This window comes from Poromitra crassiceps, assembly GCF_964638095.1.
Source record: "Poromitra crassiceps genome assembly, chromosome: 15".
NCBI lineage: Eukaryota > Metazoa > Chordata > Actinopteri > Beryciformes > Melamphaidae > Poromitra > Poromitra crassiceps.
In genome coordinates this window covers 33,834,240-33,850,120 of record NC_139634.1, presented here as the reverse complement: position 1 = coordinate 33,850,120, position 15,881 = coordinate 33,834,240, and the positions used below count along the sequence as shown (strand labels likewise).

Below are 15,881 nucleotides of genomic sequence, written 5' to 3'. Positions count from 1 at the left end.
TCGTTGAAGGCAACACCAACACACACTCATGAGAGACTCCCTTCCAAAATCGAATCAACATTGCAGCGTGCCAAGATTCTGCGCTGCTGCGTTGGCGCTGATCTGAAAGTAGTGGTAACTGCGCAAGCGATCGATCTTCTGTAAATATATACAAAACTAGGATGCCTGTTGCAGCCAACTAATTCAGTCTCCCTCCCTCCCAACATATTTTGATTACATCACAGATGAGTCTTGGTAGGCTTGATTATGGGAGAAGCTTTCATACATTTTGAATGACCTGTCCAGGTTCAGAGGAACATGGATGCAGTACCCATCTTTTAATTTGCAGAATAGAGTTTAGGCCTATCCCCCAACTTTTTAGGGTGACATCAGTATGTTTTAGGTTCGATTATCACACATTTATTTATGACATAAATCTTTGTTTCCCCCATATTTCATTACTGAAAGAATAATGAGGAAAAAATAGGCTTTGACAACCATTTTATTGCAGGGCCCACACAGTAAATACAACAAATGAAATTGTTACACACAAGTTTAAAAGTATTTATATTAAATGAAAAGCATGCAGAAATTATATCTGAAACAATTGCTGGCTTCTCTGTTTTCAGATTGTGTGGAACAGAATGTAAACAGATATTAACATACAGACTACTACTAGCCTACACAACTGATCAAAACAACAACTGATTTATTCGGCTCAATTTTTATACAAATATACATTTGCTGTAAATTCTTACATTCATGATTTAAGCCAGTGGTCTTCAAACTTTTTCATGTCAAGGACTGACAATTTTTATCCCCCATTAGTGCTCATTTTAATTTATTTTATCCTGGTTGCTGCTCCACCCTCTGCCGATCTGGGGAGAGCCGAAACGGGCTCCATGCTTCCTCCAAGACATGGGCAGTAGCCAGCTGACAGGGGAAGCTTCACCGGTAGGACATAGCACGTGGGAGGATCACGCTATTCCAACAAGTTCCCCTCCCTCCGAACATAGGCACCCCGAACGACCAGAGGAGGCACCACTTCAGCGACCAGGATATTTCATGTTTTGGTGAGGGGTTCCTATATGAGGGAAACCCCCGGGGGGCATGGGGAGAACATGCAAGCTCCACACAGAAGGGCCCTTTTGACGACCCGACCCGGGCGGTGGGCACTCGAGGACATGCAGACGGGCACGCACTCCTTCAGCACTCACAGCGTCCCAGGTGGGAATCGAACCCAGGACCTTCTAGCTGTGAGGCGACAGCGCTACCACTGCGCCACCGTGCCCCCGATCTTTTTCCTTTTAGATGTTTTATAGTTTTATATTTTTTAAAGTGTATGAAAACTATGACCAAAATAGTCTTATATTCTGTCAGTGTTACTTATGATTGGAATTTTAGGGCAAATATGATTAGCCTTTTTGCTGAGGACTCCCTGAAACCCCCCCCAAGGACCCCACTTTGAGAACCACTGGTTTAGGCTACTCTCTGAAAAAGTATTTTTTTACAGGATTTGCTGCTGTGCCTGTGACATTCCATACTGAAGTGCATACTGCACAAACAAACAAAACACAATGGACTAAAAATTATCTTAAGACTTGAACAAATATTTCAGTAATTCAATTCAATAAATAAAGTATGCACAAAACAGCTCTGAACGTGATGACTGTACAAATGTCTCGACTACAAATCACAGTGCAAAACATTTTCAACAAGCAAACATGTTCTAAACATACCTTTATAAACACAATAGCCTATTTCATTTCACATGGCGTGGGAGTGAGGTGAAGGTTGGTGAAGCAGGGTTCTGACCCGGTTCAAACCCCCAGACCAGCTGGGGAATTCTACATGGGGGGCATTACGACATTAAGACCTAACTTAATAACACCTGTACTGTTACATCCCCGAGTTGTCCTGTTCTGTCTCTTTATGTTAAGTGAATGTCATCAAAGTACATGAAAACATGTTTAGTTTATACTTGCCCTATTCAAATGGAATCATACTTTGTTTAATTTGCCTGCCTCAAACGTCGAATCTACCAAGTAGGACTTATTTCACTAAAATTATTTAACAATGGTGAGTATGGTGTCTTTTGTGTGCTGAAGACAAATGCATAATGGCAAAATAATTTCAAATGTGGACTTATTAGCCCTACTTAGTTGATTGGATGAATGCCCAAATGAGGAGCAAACCCTTGCATGTGATCGAGGAAGCATTGAACAAGATTTCATAGTTTGATGTGCCACGGACTGCTAAAATAAGCACACATGGGTAACCTCTGTCCATCTGCTTCAGTAGAAGCTCGGGGTTTGACAGTCAGAGGAAGCCATGAAAGTTCCTCAAATGGCCACTTGAGGCTGGCTCCAAAAGGGAGTCCTTCCCTGTTCACCCCCATGTTAAAATGCCCATCTTTACAACAGGATTAAGCATGTTTACAGCCTGGTTCAAAACACAGTTTTGGTCTATATAGCTAATTTCAACTTTCATAACAACTGTACGGGGGGTGAATTTGTATACAACTCACCCGTTTAGAGTAAGATAGACGATAGAAAATACTATGTTTTTGGCAGATCGCCTGTCCAGTAGGCAGGCGGGAAACCCCTGGTCTGTGCAAGCTGTGCATGAACCCCAAGATGGCGACAGGCCACACTAGGCTTCCAAACCGGAGTCCAGAAACCAATGGGTGACGTCACGCCGACTCTGTCTATATTTTTTAGACGGTCTATAATGGTTTAAACCTGCATTTTACTGTAATAGACTATAATCACAAACCATCCTCCTTGCTCTCACTCAGGCTCTTCTTCCCGGAAAGAAGTCAATGAATGAAGAGCAAAAAGCTTCACATTTTTTCAGTTCTGATCTGCTGATCCCGAGGCATGCCACCTACACAATGATCGCAATTTGTCACTGTTGCCATGACAATAAGTTCATCTTACGTCATTCACCTGAGAAATACTGTAATTATGTCTGGTGCCCACGGCAGCTTGGCTGACCCAGCGTTGGCATGGAGGACAATAGAGCCTTTTCACGGGGGCCATTTTGTGTTGAAAAGGCAGAATAAACACAGGTGCAAGCAAAACACTAATGAGGGTTTCCAAATTCCAATCATGGAATTTGGAAACCCTCGTGAGCGTTTTGCTTGCACCTGTGTTTACCCTGCCTTTTCGACACAAAATGCCCCCCGTGAGAAAGGTCTATGAGGCACAACAATGGAAAGAAAGCAACTTTCTTATTTGGGGACAAGCAGTCAACCCCAAAAAAATCTGATGTCAGCAGCAATTTGGGAAGGACCATTCAGGCCTGCAGTGTGAACACAGCCTTACTGGGCGGGTTAGACATAAGACATGACATATCTACTTGCACAGTGCCATGACTGAGCCCTGTCATGAGACATGACCTGTCTACTTGCACAGTGCCATGACTGAGCCCTGCCATGAGACATGACCTGTCTACTTGCACGGTGCCATGACTGAGCCCTGTCATGAGACATGACCTGTCTACTTGCACAGTGCCATGCCTGAGCCCTGCCATGAGTCATGACATGTCTACTTGCACAGTGCCATGACTGAGCCCTGTCATGAGACATGACCTGTCTACTTGCACGGTGCCATGACTGAGCCCTGTCATGAGACATGACCTGTCTACTTGCACAGTGCCATGACTGAGCCCTGCCATGAGACATGACCTGTCTACTTGCACAGTGCCATGACTGAGCCCTGTCATGAGACATGACCTGTCTACTTGCACAGTGCCATGACTGAGCCCTGCCATGAGACATGACCTGTCTACTTGCACGGTGCCATGACTGAGCCCTGTCATGAGACATGACCTGTCTACTTGCACGGTGCCATGACTGAGCCCTGTCATGAGACATGACCTGTCTACTTGCACAGTGCCATGACTGAGCCCTGTCATGAGACATGACCTGTCTACTTGCACAGTGCCATGACTGAGCCCTGTCATGAGACATGACCTGTCTACTTGCACAGTGCCATGACTGAGCCTTGCCATGAGACATGACCTGTCTACTTGCACAGTGCCATGACTGAGCCCTGTCATGAGACATGACCTGTCTACTTGCACGGTGCCATGACTGAGCCCTGCCATGAGACATGACCTGTCTACTTGCACAGTGCCATGACTGAGCCCTGTCATGAGACATGACCTGTCTACTTGCACGGTGCCATGACTGAGCCCTGTCATGAGACATGACCTGTCTACTTGCACAGTGCCATGACTGAGCCCTGTCATGAGACATGACCTGTCTACTTGCACAGTGCCATGACTGAGCCTTGCCATGAGACATGACCTGTCTACTTGCACAGTGCCATGACTGAGCCCTGCCATTGTAACCAATTCAAGTTGCTCCACCAGCAATAGGAGCTGCAGTGGAATTACATTTTTGTGCAAGGAGTCTATTTTAATTTTTCCTCTATGCGCAGCAATTTCACACAACAATGGTATAAAAAACTAAATAAAAAACAATGTAAATGCTTTTGTGAAGCCTTTTTACACAAAAACAATCTACCATTAAAAGGTGGATTTTAAATAGATTATTGAAACACTGTCTTATTTGCTGAGATGGATAAGCCTGGGTCACATTTCTTTTGGTTGAGGTGAGTATTTTCATTTCTTTTTTTCTTTGCATTTATTAGCTAGGACAGCAGGTTGACAGGAGAGAGAGAGAGAGAGAGAGAGGGAGAGAGCGGAGAGCATGTGGCATCGGATTCCACGATTGGTTGAGGTGAGTATTTTCATGTCTTTTTTCTTTGCATTTATTAGCTAGGACAGTAGGTTGACAGAAGAGAGAGGGAGGGAGAGAGAGAGAGAGAGAGAGAGAGAGAGAGAGTGAGAGTGAGACAGAGAGAGAGAGAGAGAGAGAGAGAGACAGAGAGAGAGGGGGGATATGCTCTACCAGGTGAGCCACCGGGGCGCCCCTGAGGTGTCTCTCTCTGATGATGTCACCAGCAGATCAGTGTAGCTCCGCTGTCACCATGACTATTTAAAGAAGGGTTAGCACAGTTTATTTGTGTGCGTTTGTTCGTGCTGTAGCTGCTGTGTGTGCAAGTAGCAATGTCACTGTTTGCTTCCTTAGCTCTTTTCTGAGGAGGTGAAATGGGATTTGCCAAAGACGCTTGTCATTTCCACCGGGTGCCCCTGGTATTCCGGCGAGGCGAGGGCGTGGCTGTTCTCCTGCAGCGGCCACATCTCATGCACGGTGAGCGAGGGGTGTTTGGCTGGGTGACTGCTGAGCAGGGGCCTCTGCTGCCTGTAGTTGGCCCACACCTGCACAATGGTCTCTTTGAAGGGCCGCGTGGTCAGCGTGTAGAGGATGGGGTTGAGGGCACTGTTGATAGGGAGGATGAATATGACCACCCAGGAGCTGATAGTACCTGTCAGTGGAGAGAGGGAGGGAGGGAGGGAGGGGGAGAGAGAGAGAGAGAAAGAGAGAGAGAGAGAGAGAGAGAGAGATATTAAAAGGCATGGGGATTATCATAATAAAAGTATTGTACCACTGTGTAACACTGTTTATGCAGGAATACAACCTTTCATGTTGGCATATTGGATGAAAAATGTTTTTTGATGTGTGTGGGTCAAACACATATTTCCATATCAAATGAATGCTAATGACTATGACTGAACGATCATTCTTCTGCTATGAAAACATCGGACCATCAAGCAGTGACCTACGGGTTTTAGCTCATGGGAGCTATGAGCTGAAACTTGTTTTTAACTTTGTCACAAGCCATGCCACAATAAATGCTTTTTAATTTGTCTCTTTTGTCTCTTGGAGTAGCGCTGCGCTCAGACCCTCCTGGTGCGTAATCCTAAATGTATCCTAATCCTAAACACAACAGGGAGAATGTACAAATTCACTGATTTAATTGTTCAATAGCACGCGGCCTTCATCAGTGTGTTTTTATTTATTTATTTCTCAAACAGTGTTGCCTTGGAGTTTTCAAGTTCTCCTGCACCCCACTCCTGATTTTGTGACATTTGCAAGGATCCTACTTGAGCTCCTATCTGATGCTTCTCTGCACTCACCAAAGAGCACTTGTTTTAGTGATTTGACCAAGGACCCACACAGCGCTGCCTCATCCCTTCTCTCAATCAAGCAGCGACCATTCGTGGTTTCTTCAAGGAGTTAGAGCTGTGCATGAATTGCAATAAATATTAAGTTACCTGAGTTGTTAGCAGGTTTCTTTCTGGAATTGACTTATCTTTTTGTCGGGTAAGTAACTCTTTATACTGGCTATTTTGTACACAGCAGGGCTTGCTGGTGGTTAGTGTGTTTAAAGCAGGATTATTGCCACGTTCAAGACAACTCGGACCGCCGGAAAAAATGGGTTCCGACCTGTAAAAAGTGAATTGAACGGTCGTTCAGGCCGGAATTACAGCTCGGAAATTCGGGTATCATCCAGAGCTCCGGTTTCTCTGAGTTGACGTCACAGCCATGCATCGTTAATGATAATCCCAGAATTATTAAAAAGATGTGTGTTGACGTTTTAACACACAATTTGAGGTGTTAATTATGTAATGTTAACGTTTCATATGTGTTTATGTCATCTGTGTTTCGCTCTGTGTGAAATTAAGCATTCAGCATCTTCGGTTAGCATTGTTCGCTAATAGGTAGCTACCATGCTAACGCGGGTTGCTATAGCAACAGTTTGGTTTCTTCCCCGAGCGGGAGGTGCAGCATGAACGTAAATCTGTCCGGGCCGGAGGTTCCGTGTTGAAACTTATGGCGGTCCAAGTTGTCTTGAATGCCGTATAAACCCCTCAGATTTCTTGCAAAACGGTATTCTACTTGATTTGAAAACTCTGCAGGCAAGATGGCCGCCTATAGCCTACTCCCTTCTGTACCCTGGCAGAATTCCTATCCCATAACTATCATAACTTGGCCAATAAGTATGTAAGATACAAAATAAAACAAATTGTAATGTCTTTATTTGTTGTAGAATGCAGAGGACATGTAACTGTTTAGTTAAAGTCAAACTGAACCCGTTTCTCACGTGCATATGAGTCCGTTTCAGACTGAAAACATAGTTTGTCTAAGATGACAGGTTGAGAGGCGGGTCATAGTATCATGTCGATGATTTTATTTGACAATTCTGGGGACTGGATTGGGCTTTGGCCAATCCTGGCGTGTTCCGCCTCCAAATCGAGTGGGATTCAGTGTGTTGTGGCGCTCCCCTCGGGAAGAGCCTTTTGACGGGAGGTTAGTGGCTGAGTGGAGCTCAGCGAGCCGCAGGGAGCCAGCTGCCTTCGTGTTGCCGAGCGGAGAGTGCAGCACGTCGGCCTGGAATCTCCGAAGTGCGACCCCTGACGACCAGGCTCTCGGATGCGCACGCCATTATCGCTGCTGTAAATACGATATCCCTGGAATGCGCGTTTAAACGAGCCAGTTACATTTCTTTGCATTCTTAGAGATTATAGTTTTTGTTTTTTGTTCATGTTTCTAACAATCGGCCAAGTTACTAGTTAGTTTATGGGATAGGAATTCTGCCAGATGACAGGCACTAGGCGCCATTTTCTACTTCATTTGGAAGAGAAAATTATCCTGAAATTAAGATTTGATTGACAGCTGCATGTCGTGATTGGTTGAAATGGGGTAGAAATTTGATAGTACTAGGTGACGTCAGCAAACTGTATATTACTGTTATCAATGAAATCTTGAAAAATGAACTTTTGATGTGAAAAAGAGTGAAAAACTTTCAATCTAGTTGAAAAACTAGATTGTTGTGATTTTTCTGGCATACATTATTAAATAGGTGCCCTGCATACCCAGGTATTTGAACTAAAAGAAAATAAAAGTAATTTTTGGGTTCAGCTCGACTTTAAACTCGCATTCCAGGAATATTGTATTTACTGCGCTGCTCTAAACATAACGTAAGTGGCTCGAGACTGTTTTGTCCTGGAACCCACCCGCTTTGCGCCAGAACACAATCGATTTGGGGGTGGAACACGCCAGGATTGGCCAACACCAACGCCAGTGCCCAGAACTGTCATATCAAATCATCGACAGAGCTATGGCCCGCCTCCCAGTATTTTCAGTGTATCAGAGATAGAGAACGATAAATGATAAATATAGCCACGTTATAAACAACAAACTAACGCTGGTGATCCATATGGAAACAGTGTTACTCGAAATAGTTAAAAGTTATATCAATTTGGTCATTCAGTGGCGTTTTACTGCCATGTAACATAATAATAATAATAATAATAATGGCTTTAATTTATATAGCACACTTTAAAATGTAAAACAAATCTCAAGGTGCTTTACAGTAGCTAAAAACGTAAAATAAATAAATAAAAATAAAATAAAATAAAAACAAGCTAAAAACAGCTAAAAGCTCCGAGCTAATAAAAAGCAGAGCGGAACAGGTGGGTTTTAAGGCTCGTTTTAAAAACAGCGAGGGATTTAGAGGCCCGAACAGTTCCTGGGAGTTGGTTCCACAGGCGTGGCCCCAGGGTGGAGAAGGCTCGGTCACCCATCGTTGCCAGCTTGGTGCGGGGGACAACAAGTAGGTTTAGGGTGTCGGATCTGAATGACCGGGAGGGGGGCTTGGGGGGGAGGAGTTCTTGAAGGTAGGTGGGACCAGTGTGGTTTACTGCCTTGTAGACCAGGAGGAGGAGTTTGAAGGTGATGCGTTGATTGATGGGGAGCCAGTGAAGTGAGTGGAGGACAGGGGTGATGTGTTCTGACTTCCGGGTTCTGGTAAGAACCCGGGCGGCACAGTTCTGGACATATTGCAGTCTCTGGGTGGATTTGGTGGGGAGGCCTGCAAGCAGGGAGTTGCAGTAATCGATACGGGAGGAGACGAATGCGTGGACCAGTTTTTCTGCGGCGGCTTGGGGTAGGAGGGGTCTGAGCTTTGAGATGTTCCGGAGATGGTAGAATGAGGTTTGGCAGATGGATTTGATGTGGGCGTCAAATGACAGTGTTTGGTCAAGTTTGACACCCAGGCTGGTGACCAGTGAGGAGAGGGGGATGGAGTGTCCATCGATGGTGATGTGGGTGATGCCGGCCTGTTTTATTTGGTGAGGTGTACCGATGAGGATGGCTTCAGTTTTACTCCCGTTGAGCTGAAGGGAGCTGTTGCTCATCCAGTGGCGGATGTCATTGAGGCATTTGATTCAAGATTCAAGATTCAAGATTCAAGATTTTTATTGTCACTCCATGGTACAAGTACCACGTGTGAAATTCTTGTGCAGTGGACTCCGTTTACGACATAGTACAAATAGGCAACAAGCAATAAGTAATAGGCAATAAGAAATAGGCATCAATAGGCAATAAGACAGCAATAAGGCAATAAGAAATAGGCATCTATAAGCAATAAGACAAGTCGGTGGCTTATACGACAGTGGCATATTCATTGCACATAGGTGCACATGTCATGTGCATACGTTAGACGTGTTCAGACATTCCAAATTCGACGTTTTATACATACATGTGCAAATAGCATGTACCTTATTAAACATACACTTAAATTTACAATTAAACGTTAGGCACCTTATTAAACATACACTTAAATTTACAATTAAACGTTAGGCATCCGTAATAGTAGCAGCTGCAGTACGGTACGGTACGACTACTGCACTATTTGTGCATATTTAGGAGTCTCGTGGCCTGCGGGAAGAAACTGTTCCTCAAGCGATTTGTGTGTGTTTTTGGAACCCTGTATCTCCTCCCTGAGGGTAGCAGGGAGAACAGGCTGTTGTGGGGATGGTTTGTGTCTTTGATGATCTTCAGGGACCTCCTGAGGCACCGCTGGTTGTACAGTTCGTGCAGTTCTGGCAGTTCACCTCCTGTTACGTGCTGGGCCGCGCGCCTCACCCTCCGTAGCGCTCTGCGGTCCATGGTGGTACAGTTCCCGTACCAGGCGGTGAAGCCGCCTGTCAGCAGGCTTTCAATGGTGCCTCTGTAGAAGTCCCCGAGGATTTCTTTCCTCAGCCCGAATTTCTTCAGGCGCCTGAGTCCGTGTAGTCGCTGTTGGGCCTTTTTGACAACAGTGACGGTGTGGCCGGCCCAGGTCAGGTCCTGGTGGATGTTGACTCCCAGGTACTTGAAGCTGTCCACCCTTTCCACCACTGTGCCGTTGATGGTGATTGGGGGGTGTGCGCCCCCCCCTCTCCTGTAGTCTACAATGATCTCCTTGGTCTTGGAGACGTTCAGGGAGAGGTGGTTGTCCTGGCACCATTGTTCCAGTACCCCCACCTCCTCTCTGTAGGCCGTCTCGTCGCCCCCCGAGATCAGCCCCACGACCGCTGTGTCGTCTGCAAACTTCACAATTGTGTTTGAAGTTTGAGTCGCCACGCAGTCGTGGGTGTAGAGGTCGTACCAGAAGGGGCTGGAGACGCACCCCTGGGGCGCTCCTATGCTAATGGTCAGTGGGGAGGAGGTGAGGTTGCCCACCCTCACCACCTGGCGGCGGTCTGTCAGGAAATCCAGGATCCAGTCGCACATTGCCGTGTTTAGTCCCAGATCCCTGAGTTTGCTTACCAGCCTGGAGGGTACTATGGTGTTGAATGCTGAGCTGTAGTCCACGAACAGCATTCTTACATAGGTGTCCTTCCCCTCCAGGACTGGACCGGTGGCCCGGGCTTGAGTCAGATGGATGTCTGGGGAGGTTTGAAAATAGATTTGAGTGTCATCAGCGTAGCAGTGGAAATTGATGTTGTGGCTCTTCAGTATCTTCCCCAGGGGGAGCATGTACACCAGGAAGAGCAGGGGACCCAGGACTGATCCCTGTGGGACACCAGAGGTGACACTCCTGATGCTGGAGATGAAGCTGCGCAGCGCGACATACTCCAGTCTTCCTGAGAGAAAGGAGAGGAAGACGTCGAGGGCAGTGCCTGTGACTCCCACCTCCCTGAGACGCTGAGACAGGATGACATGGTCCACCGTATCAAACGCGGCACTCAAGTCCAGGAGAATCAGCAGGCTGGGGGAGCCGGAGTCTGCCGCCATGAGCAGGTCATTCACGACTCTCACCAGGGCTGTCTCAGTGCTGTGTGATGGTCTGAAGCCAGACTGGAAGGTCTCATAGAGCTGATGGGATTGGAGGTGGTCGTGCAGCTGGACGGCAACAACTTTTTCCAGAACCTTAGCAAGGAAGGGCAGGTTGGAAATTGGTCTATAGTTAGAGAGCACCTCTGGGTCGAGGTTGTGTAAACATAACTGTTTTACATAACATGTAAAATAACATTAGCCACAGTAGGCGTTTACACATGATGCATTGCTCTTAAAGGGCTCGCACTGCGTGAACTACAGTAATAATCACATGAAAAAAAAAACTATTTTTCACATGAGTGGGGCACGTGCAAATACCACCTTGACATAATGATTTACCAAATCGCCCATTCATTTGAGGGCATAAAAAAAGCAGGGTTGAACCCATAGAGGGCACTTAGGGGTTTGTAAAATTGTAACAGATTGGTCTCAAATGTGGAGATTTTGACCAGAATCCTTCACATACCACCCCAAAAGCCATATTGGTTAAAAGCTGAAAAAAAGTGTTTTGGGGTTTAGTCCTGCTTTAAAGACTCTTTGATGTCCACATTTTCATCTCACATGGTGAGGAGTTGAATAGTGGTTCATCATAAAAGTCATTTATCAAGGTAATTTAATATGAGAATGAACATTCCTTTGAAATTCTACAGAAGACTTATAATGTCTTTGCTTATAATGGATTCTGTACAACACAAATACAGATACCATCGATCTGTGTATGTAGCACCACCCGAGACTACTGCTTATCGTCTTCATCTTCCTTTTTTTGTGTGTGCTTATGGACCTTGTTGTGCTTGTGTACACCCATGTATGTAACATGTCTAGGATAGGAAAAATAACAGAAATAACAGAAATAAAAGAATTGTTTTCAAACTGTTATAGCACTCCTACTATACCGGGAATCTCCACCTGCAGCAGGGACAGGATCTTGAGGACGAAGATGGGGATCCAGCAGAGGGAGTCAGTGATGACGATGGAGAAGAACCTCTTGGCGATGGTCACCTCCTTCCTGATGTGGTTGCTGTACTTGGTGGTCTGGGTGCCTGTCCTCTGGATGTTGTAGAACATACTTGCATAGGACAGGACAATGATGATGAACGCCACCAAGTTCAGACCTGTAGAGATAACTGCGATTAGTATCTGGTTTGTCATTAATTAAAATGCCTAAACTCATACTATGCAGTAAAGGTCCTTACACACCGGGAGCGTTTTTTCTTCTTCTTCGTGCGATTAATTCCCCACGTCAATAATATTTTCCGAACCTATATCAGTCAATGCAACCATGCATAGCAACGGCGAAGTTTCGCTGAGCGTTATTGCGGTGTTTATTTTTTCGGAGCACGGTCGATTTTTCAGAAATTCGCCCCCGACGTGTACACAGCTGTTGCTGTGATCGACAGGGGGCTTCAAATCCACATCACAATTTTGCGCTGTATATTTGCATCGCTCTTGGTGTGTAACAGCCTTAAGAGCCATTACAAAGAAGTGCACGTACACACGTACAGTTAAATCAATTCCATTCAATACTGTGACATTATATGAACTTTCGGTAAGGCTATAATTCCCATTGAGTGAATAAAACAAACAAAGCCACACACAGCAAAAACGAGAAGACTCAAGGGGCTATCCCAAGCAAACACCCTCACCCAGGAAAATAACAACGGAGTAGACGTGGGCCCACAGAGTCTCAGGCTGCTCAGAGTGCAGGGGGAAGCAAACGCCGTTGGTTCCATAGAAGTTGCGGAACAGACCCTTGCTGGCCAGCGGCAGGAAGGCGACCACAAAACCAAACACCCAAATCCCCAGCAGGATGCTGACAGTCCGTCGCCAGCCTGGCGTCAGGTACCGGAAGGGGTAGACGATGCAGATGTACTTCTCCAGGGTGAGGTAGGTGAGCAGGAGGACGGAGACCTCGGTGGACAGCATGGCCAGGGCCCCGATGACCTGACACTGGGTGCTGTCCATCCAGGCTTGAGCGTGCCGGTTGTACTCGCCGCGGAACTTAAGGTCATAGGCACCGATCATGAAGAGGTAGACGCCCATCATCCCGTCTGCACCTGGAAGGAGGCAATCATTTATTTAGACACAATACCGTGCCCAATCTGGGGAAGCCAGAGTCTATCATTCTGACGACTAATGAGACTTTGGGACAGATGGCTAATATTTCGGGGTTTCTGGTGTAGAGCGGACGTCCGCACCAAGACTTCGGCTTCTGTGCGCCGCTGTCATTGCTTACAGTCCGATTAACGCGAGAATGGAGTTGATCAATCAATTGCCTAGATTGTCCCGTTCCAAACTGCCACTGTGTGGGAGGCTGTATAGATTTTAGGAATATCTGTGCCGTATGATTAGGGAACTAACATTAAGGTGTTCACACCAAGCGTGTTTGAAGCAGTATTCAAACTCTGGTTTGCTAGGACAGGTGAGAACGATGACATTTAAATGTGCAAAATGCAGGCCTCGGGTCCTCCTCCAAGCGATCTCCAGTAAGGACGTAATCGTACCAACTACAGGAAAGAATCCCAAAATGCTAGTTTAAGACAGATGTTGACGCTGACAGCTAACGCATGAACCGAGGGCAAACTAACTGATGCTCATATTCAGCTATTTCTTCATTGTGTTCTGAACTGTTATGAACACCAGAGAAGAGAAATCTGCTGGAAGAGCGCTGATAAAATCATCATGCTAAGCTAAAGAGGCTTACAGAGACTGGCATCAGATTTGTTGTGAAAGTAATCTTGGAGGATGACAAGTTAACAAAGCTTTGTCAAATGAACAAGCCACTTGTGAATCCATGTGACTTTTGTTCACAAGCGCTGGTTCGATTTTAATTGGGCAGTGTGAACCTCAAGCATGAGCAATCATGTGCCCTGGAGTACCAAGGCTGATAATCAAATCCAAGGACACCGAAGTCAATACCTGTGTCCCTGTGGAGAACACATGGATCTTCTCATCAAAATAAGCACAGAGAAGCTTCCTTACAGTTTGAGATGGACTGTGTGCATCACATCACGTGCAGGATTAAGATGTTATTTGTCCCAGCTGTTAACCGGCTCTGTAGCACTGGATCTTGGGGATTTCAGTTTGCTCTCGTTGGTCACTACATAGTCAATATCATGTGTTTGATATGGAAATAGTGTCTATGAACCTCACACATCAAAAAGCAATTTTCATCTAATATTTCAACATGAAAAGTTGTATGTCTGCATAACCAGTTACAATTAGTTAAAATGCGGAAATTGTCAATACTTTTAGGATGATGATGCCCCTCCTCTCTCTCCCTGCTGGCTGACCTGCTGGGCGCTAAAGCACAAGGGGCGTTGGTCCAGTCTTGGACTCATGGTAATAAATGGTAAATGGTAAATGGACTCACTCTCAAAGTTTTTCTTTAGCCTGGAGAAGAAGAACGGGCAGAGAAGGTTCATCCACTCTCTGGCTCTGAGATGGACTACAGGACAGCTGCTGACTGAAGCCAGTGAGATGAGATCCGGCAGAGAGCTGTGGACCTTTACCCTCTTCTGTACAGCAGTGAGTACAATGAGGATGAAGGTGTGTTTGATCTTTCCTGCAGTTGGCTGCCCAGAGTCTCAGAGGGGGCCGCAAATGAGTTTGGGGGGGTTCCTCTGAATACAGAAGAGCTCTCTACAGCGCTGCATAGCATGTGGGGGGGACCTACTGTGTGCCCGGCTGGTCCATTGTTGACAATGTGTCAATAATTCAGGATGTTTTTGAAGTATCTGGTTCATTCAGGGCTTTGATGCTGGTCTGGTTTCTTAGGACCGGGAAAAGGCATTTCACCGGATTGAGCACAAATAAATGCCTTTGGAAAGTGTTAGATAGGGTTGGCCTTAGTCCTGGACTTATTCACAAGATTAAGGTTCTGTACAAAGATATTGAGAGTGTACTGAAAATGAATGGTGTTTTATGTAAACCTTTCAAACCATCTCTGGATGAGACACGGCTGCTCAATGTCTGGTATGCACTATGTACTTTCAATTGAATCAATGTGGCACAAACTTCACTCTTATATTGATCTTATTTTACATGATTTTAACACACGGGTTGTTTTATCTGTGTATGTACACAATATTGTTGTCATTGTAAAAAAAGAAAATCCAAATTATGCAAATTTGGTTGGATAGATTGTAAAAAGATTTGGAAAACTTTCAGTTGCTAAAGTAAATTGGGCAAAAAGCTTTGGCGGTTGAAAGGTGGTCTGCCGGTCTCCCTCAGCTACCAGGAGGGCTAAATTGGTAGAGGGGGCGCACCTAGGAGTGTTTTTAGGAGATGACCAGACTGTTGGGGTAAACTGAGAGGAAGTGGTGTAAAAGGTGGAGGGGAGATGCAGATGGCTGCTGCGACAAATATCTTTTTAATTTAGTTTTAATTATTAATCATTTTAAATATAATAACCCCCCCGCTGGATTGCTTAAAAAAAGAAAAAGAAAAATCACCATGTGGCTGTATGCCTCCACCAACAAGTCAGCAGTCTACATCCATGTCTGTCCAGACTTATACAAGCACAAATACCTTGAAGCCCACGGCACAGTGGTGTGGCCATTCAGTGCCTTATGGCACTTTAGGCAATGTTTAGGGGTACCTCAACACCACCACTAATCATTTTCAACATGGAAAATGGACCTACCCCTAAACCACCCACATCCGCCCAGCCAACCCCCCCTACCCACCCCTCAAACCCACCCACATCCGCCCAGCCAACCCCCCCTACCCACCCCTCAAACCCACCCACATCCGCCCAGCCAAGCCCCCCTACCCACCCCTCAAACCCCCCCACATCCGCCCAGCCAACCCCCCCTACCCACCCCTCAAACCCACCCACATCCGCCCAGCCAAGCCTCCCTACCCACCCCTCAAACCCCCCACA

At 45.9% G+C, this 15,881-nt stretch overlaps 1 protein-coding gene across 1 annotated transcript in view; it reads right to left on the bottom strand.

Moving 5' to 3' along the window:
* Positions 1–5,073: 5,073 nt before the first annotated feature.
* Positions 5,074–15,881, bottom strand: part of rxfp1 (relaxin family peptide receptor 1) — a gene marked incomplete at both ends in the record, with an annotated part of 66,224 nt that continues 55,416 nt past the window's right edge. The window contains 3 exons of the mRNA XM_083651867.1: positions 5,074–5,375; positions 11,893–12,111; positions 12,643–13,053. Coding sequence (XP_083507993.1) covers positions 5,074–5,375; positions 11,893–12,111; positions 12,643–13,053 — 932 coding nt within the window. The remainder of the gene's footprint in view (positions 5,376–11,892; positions 12,112–12,642; positions 13,054–15,881) is intronic.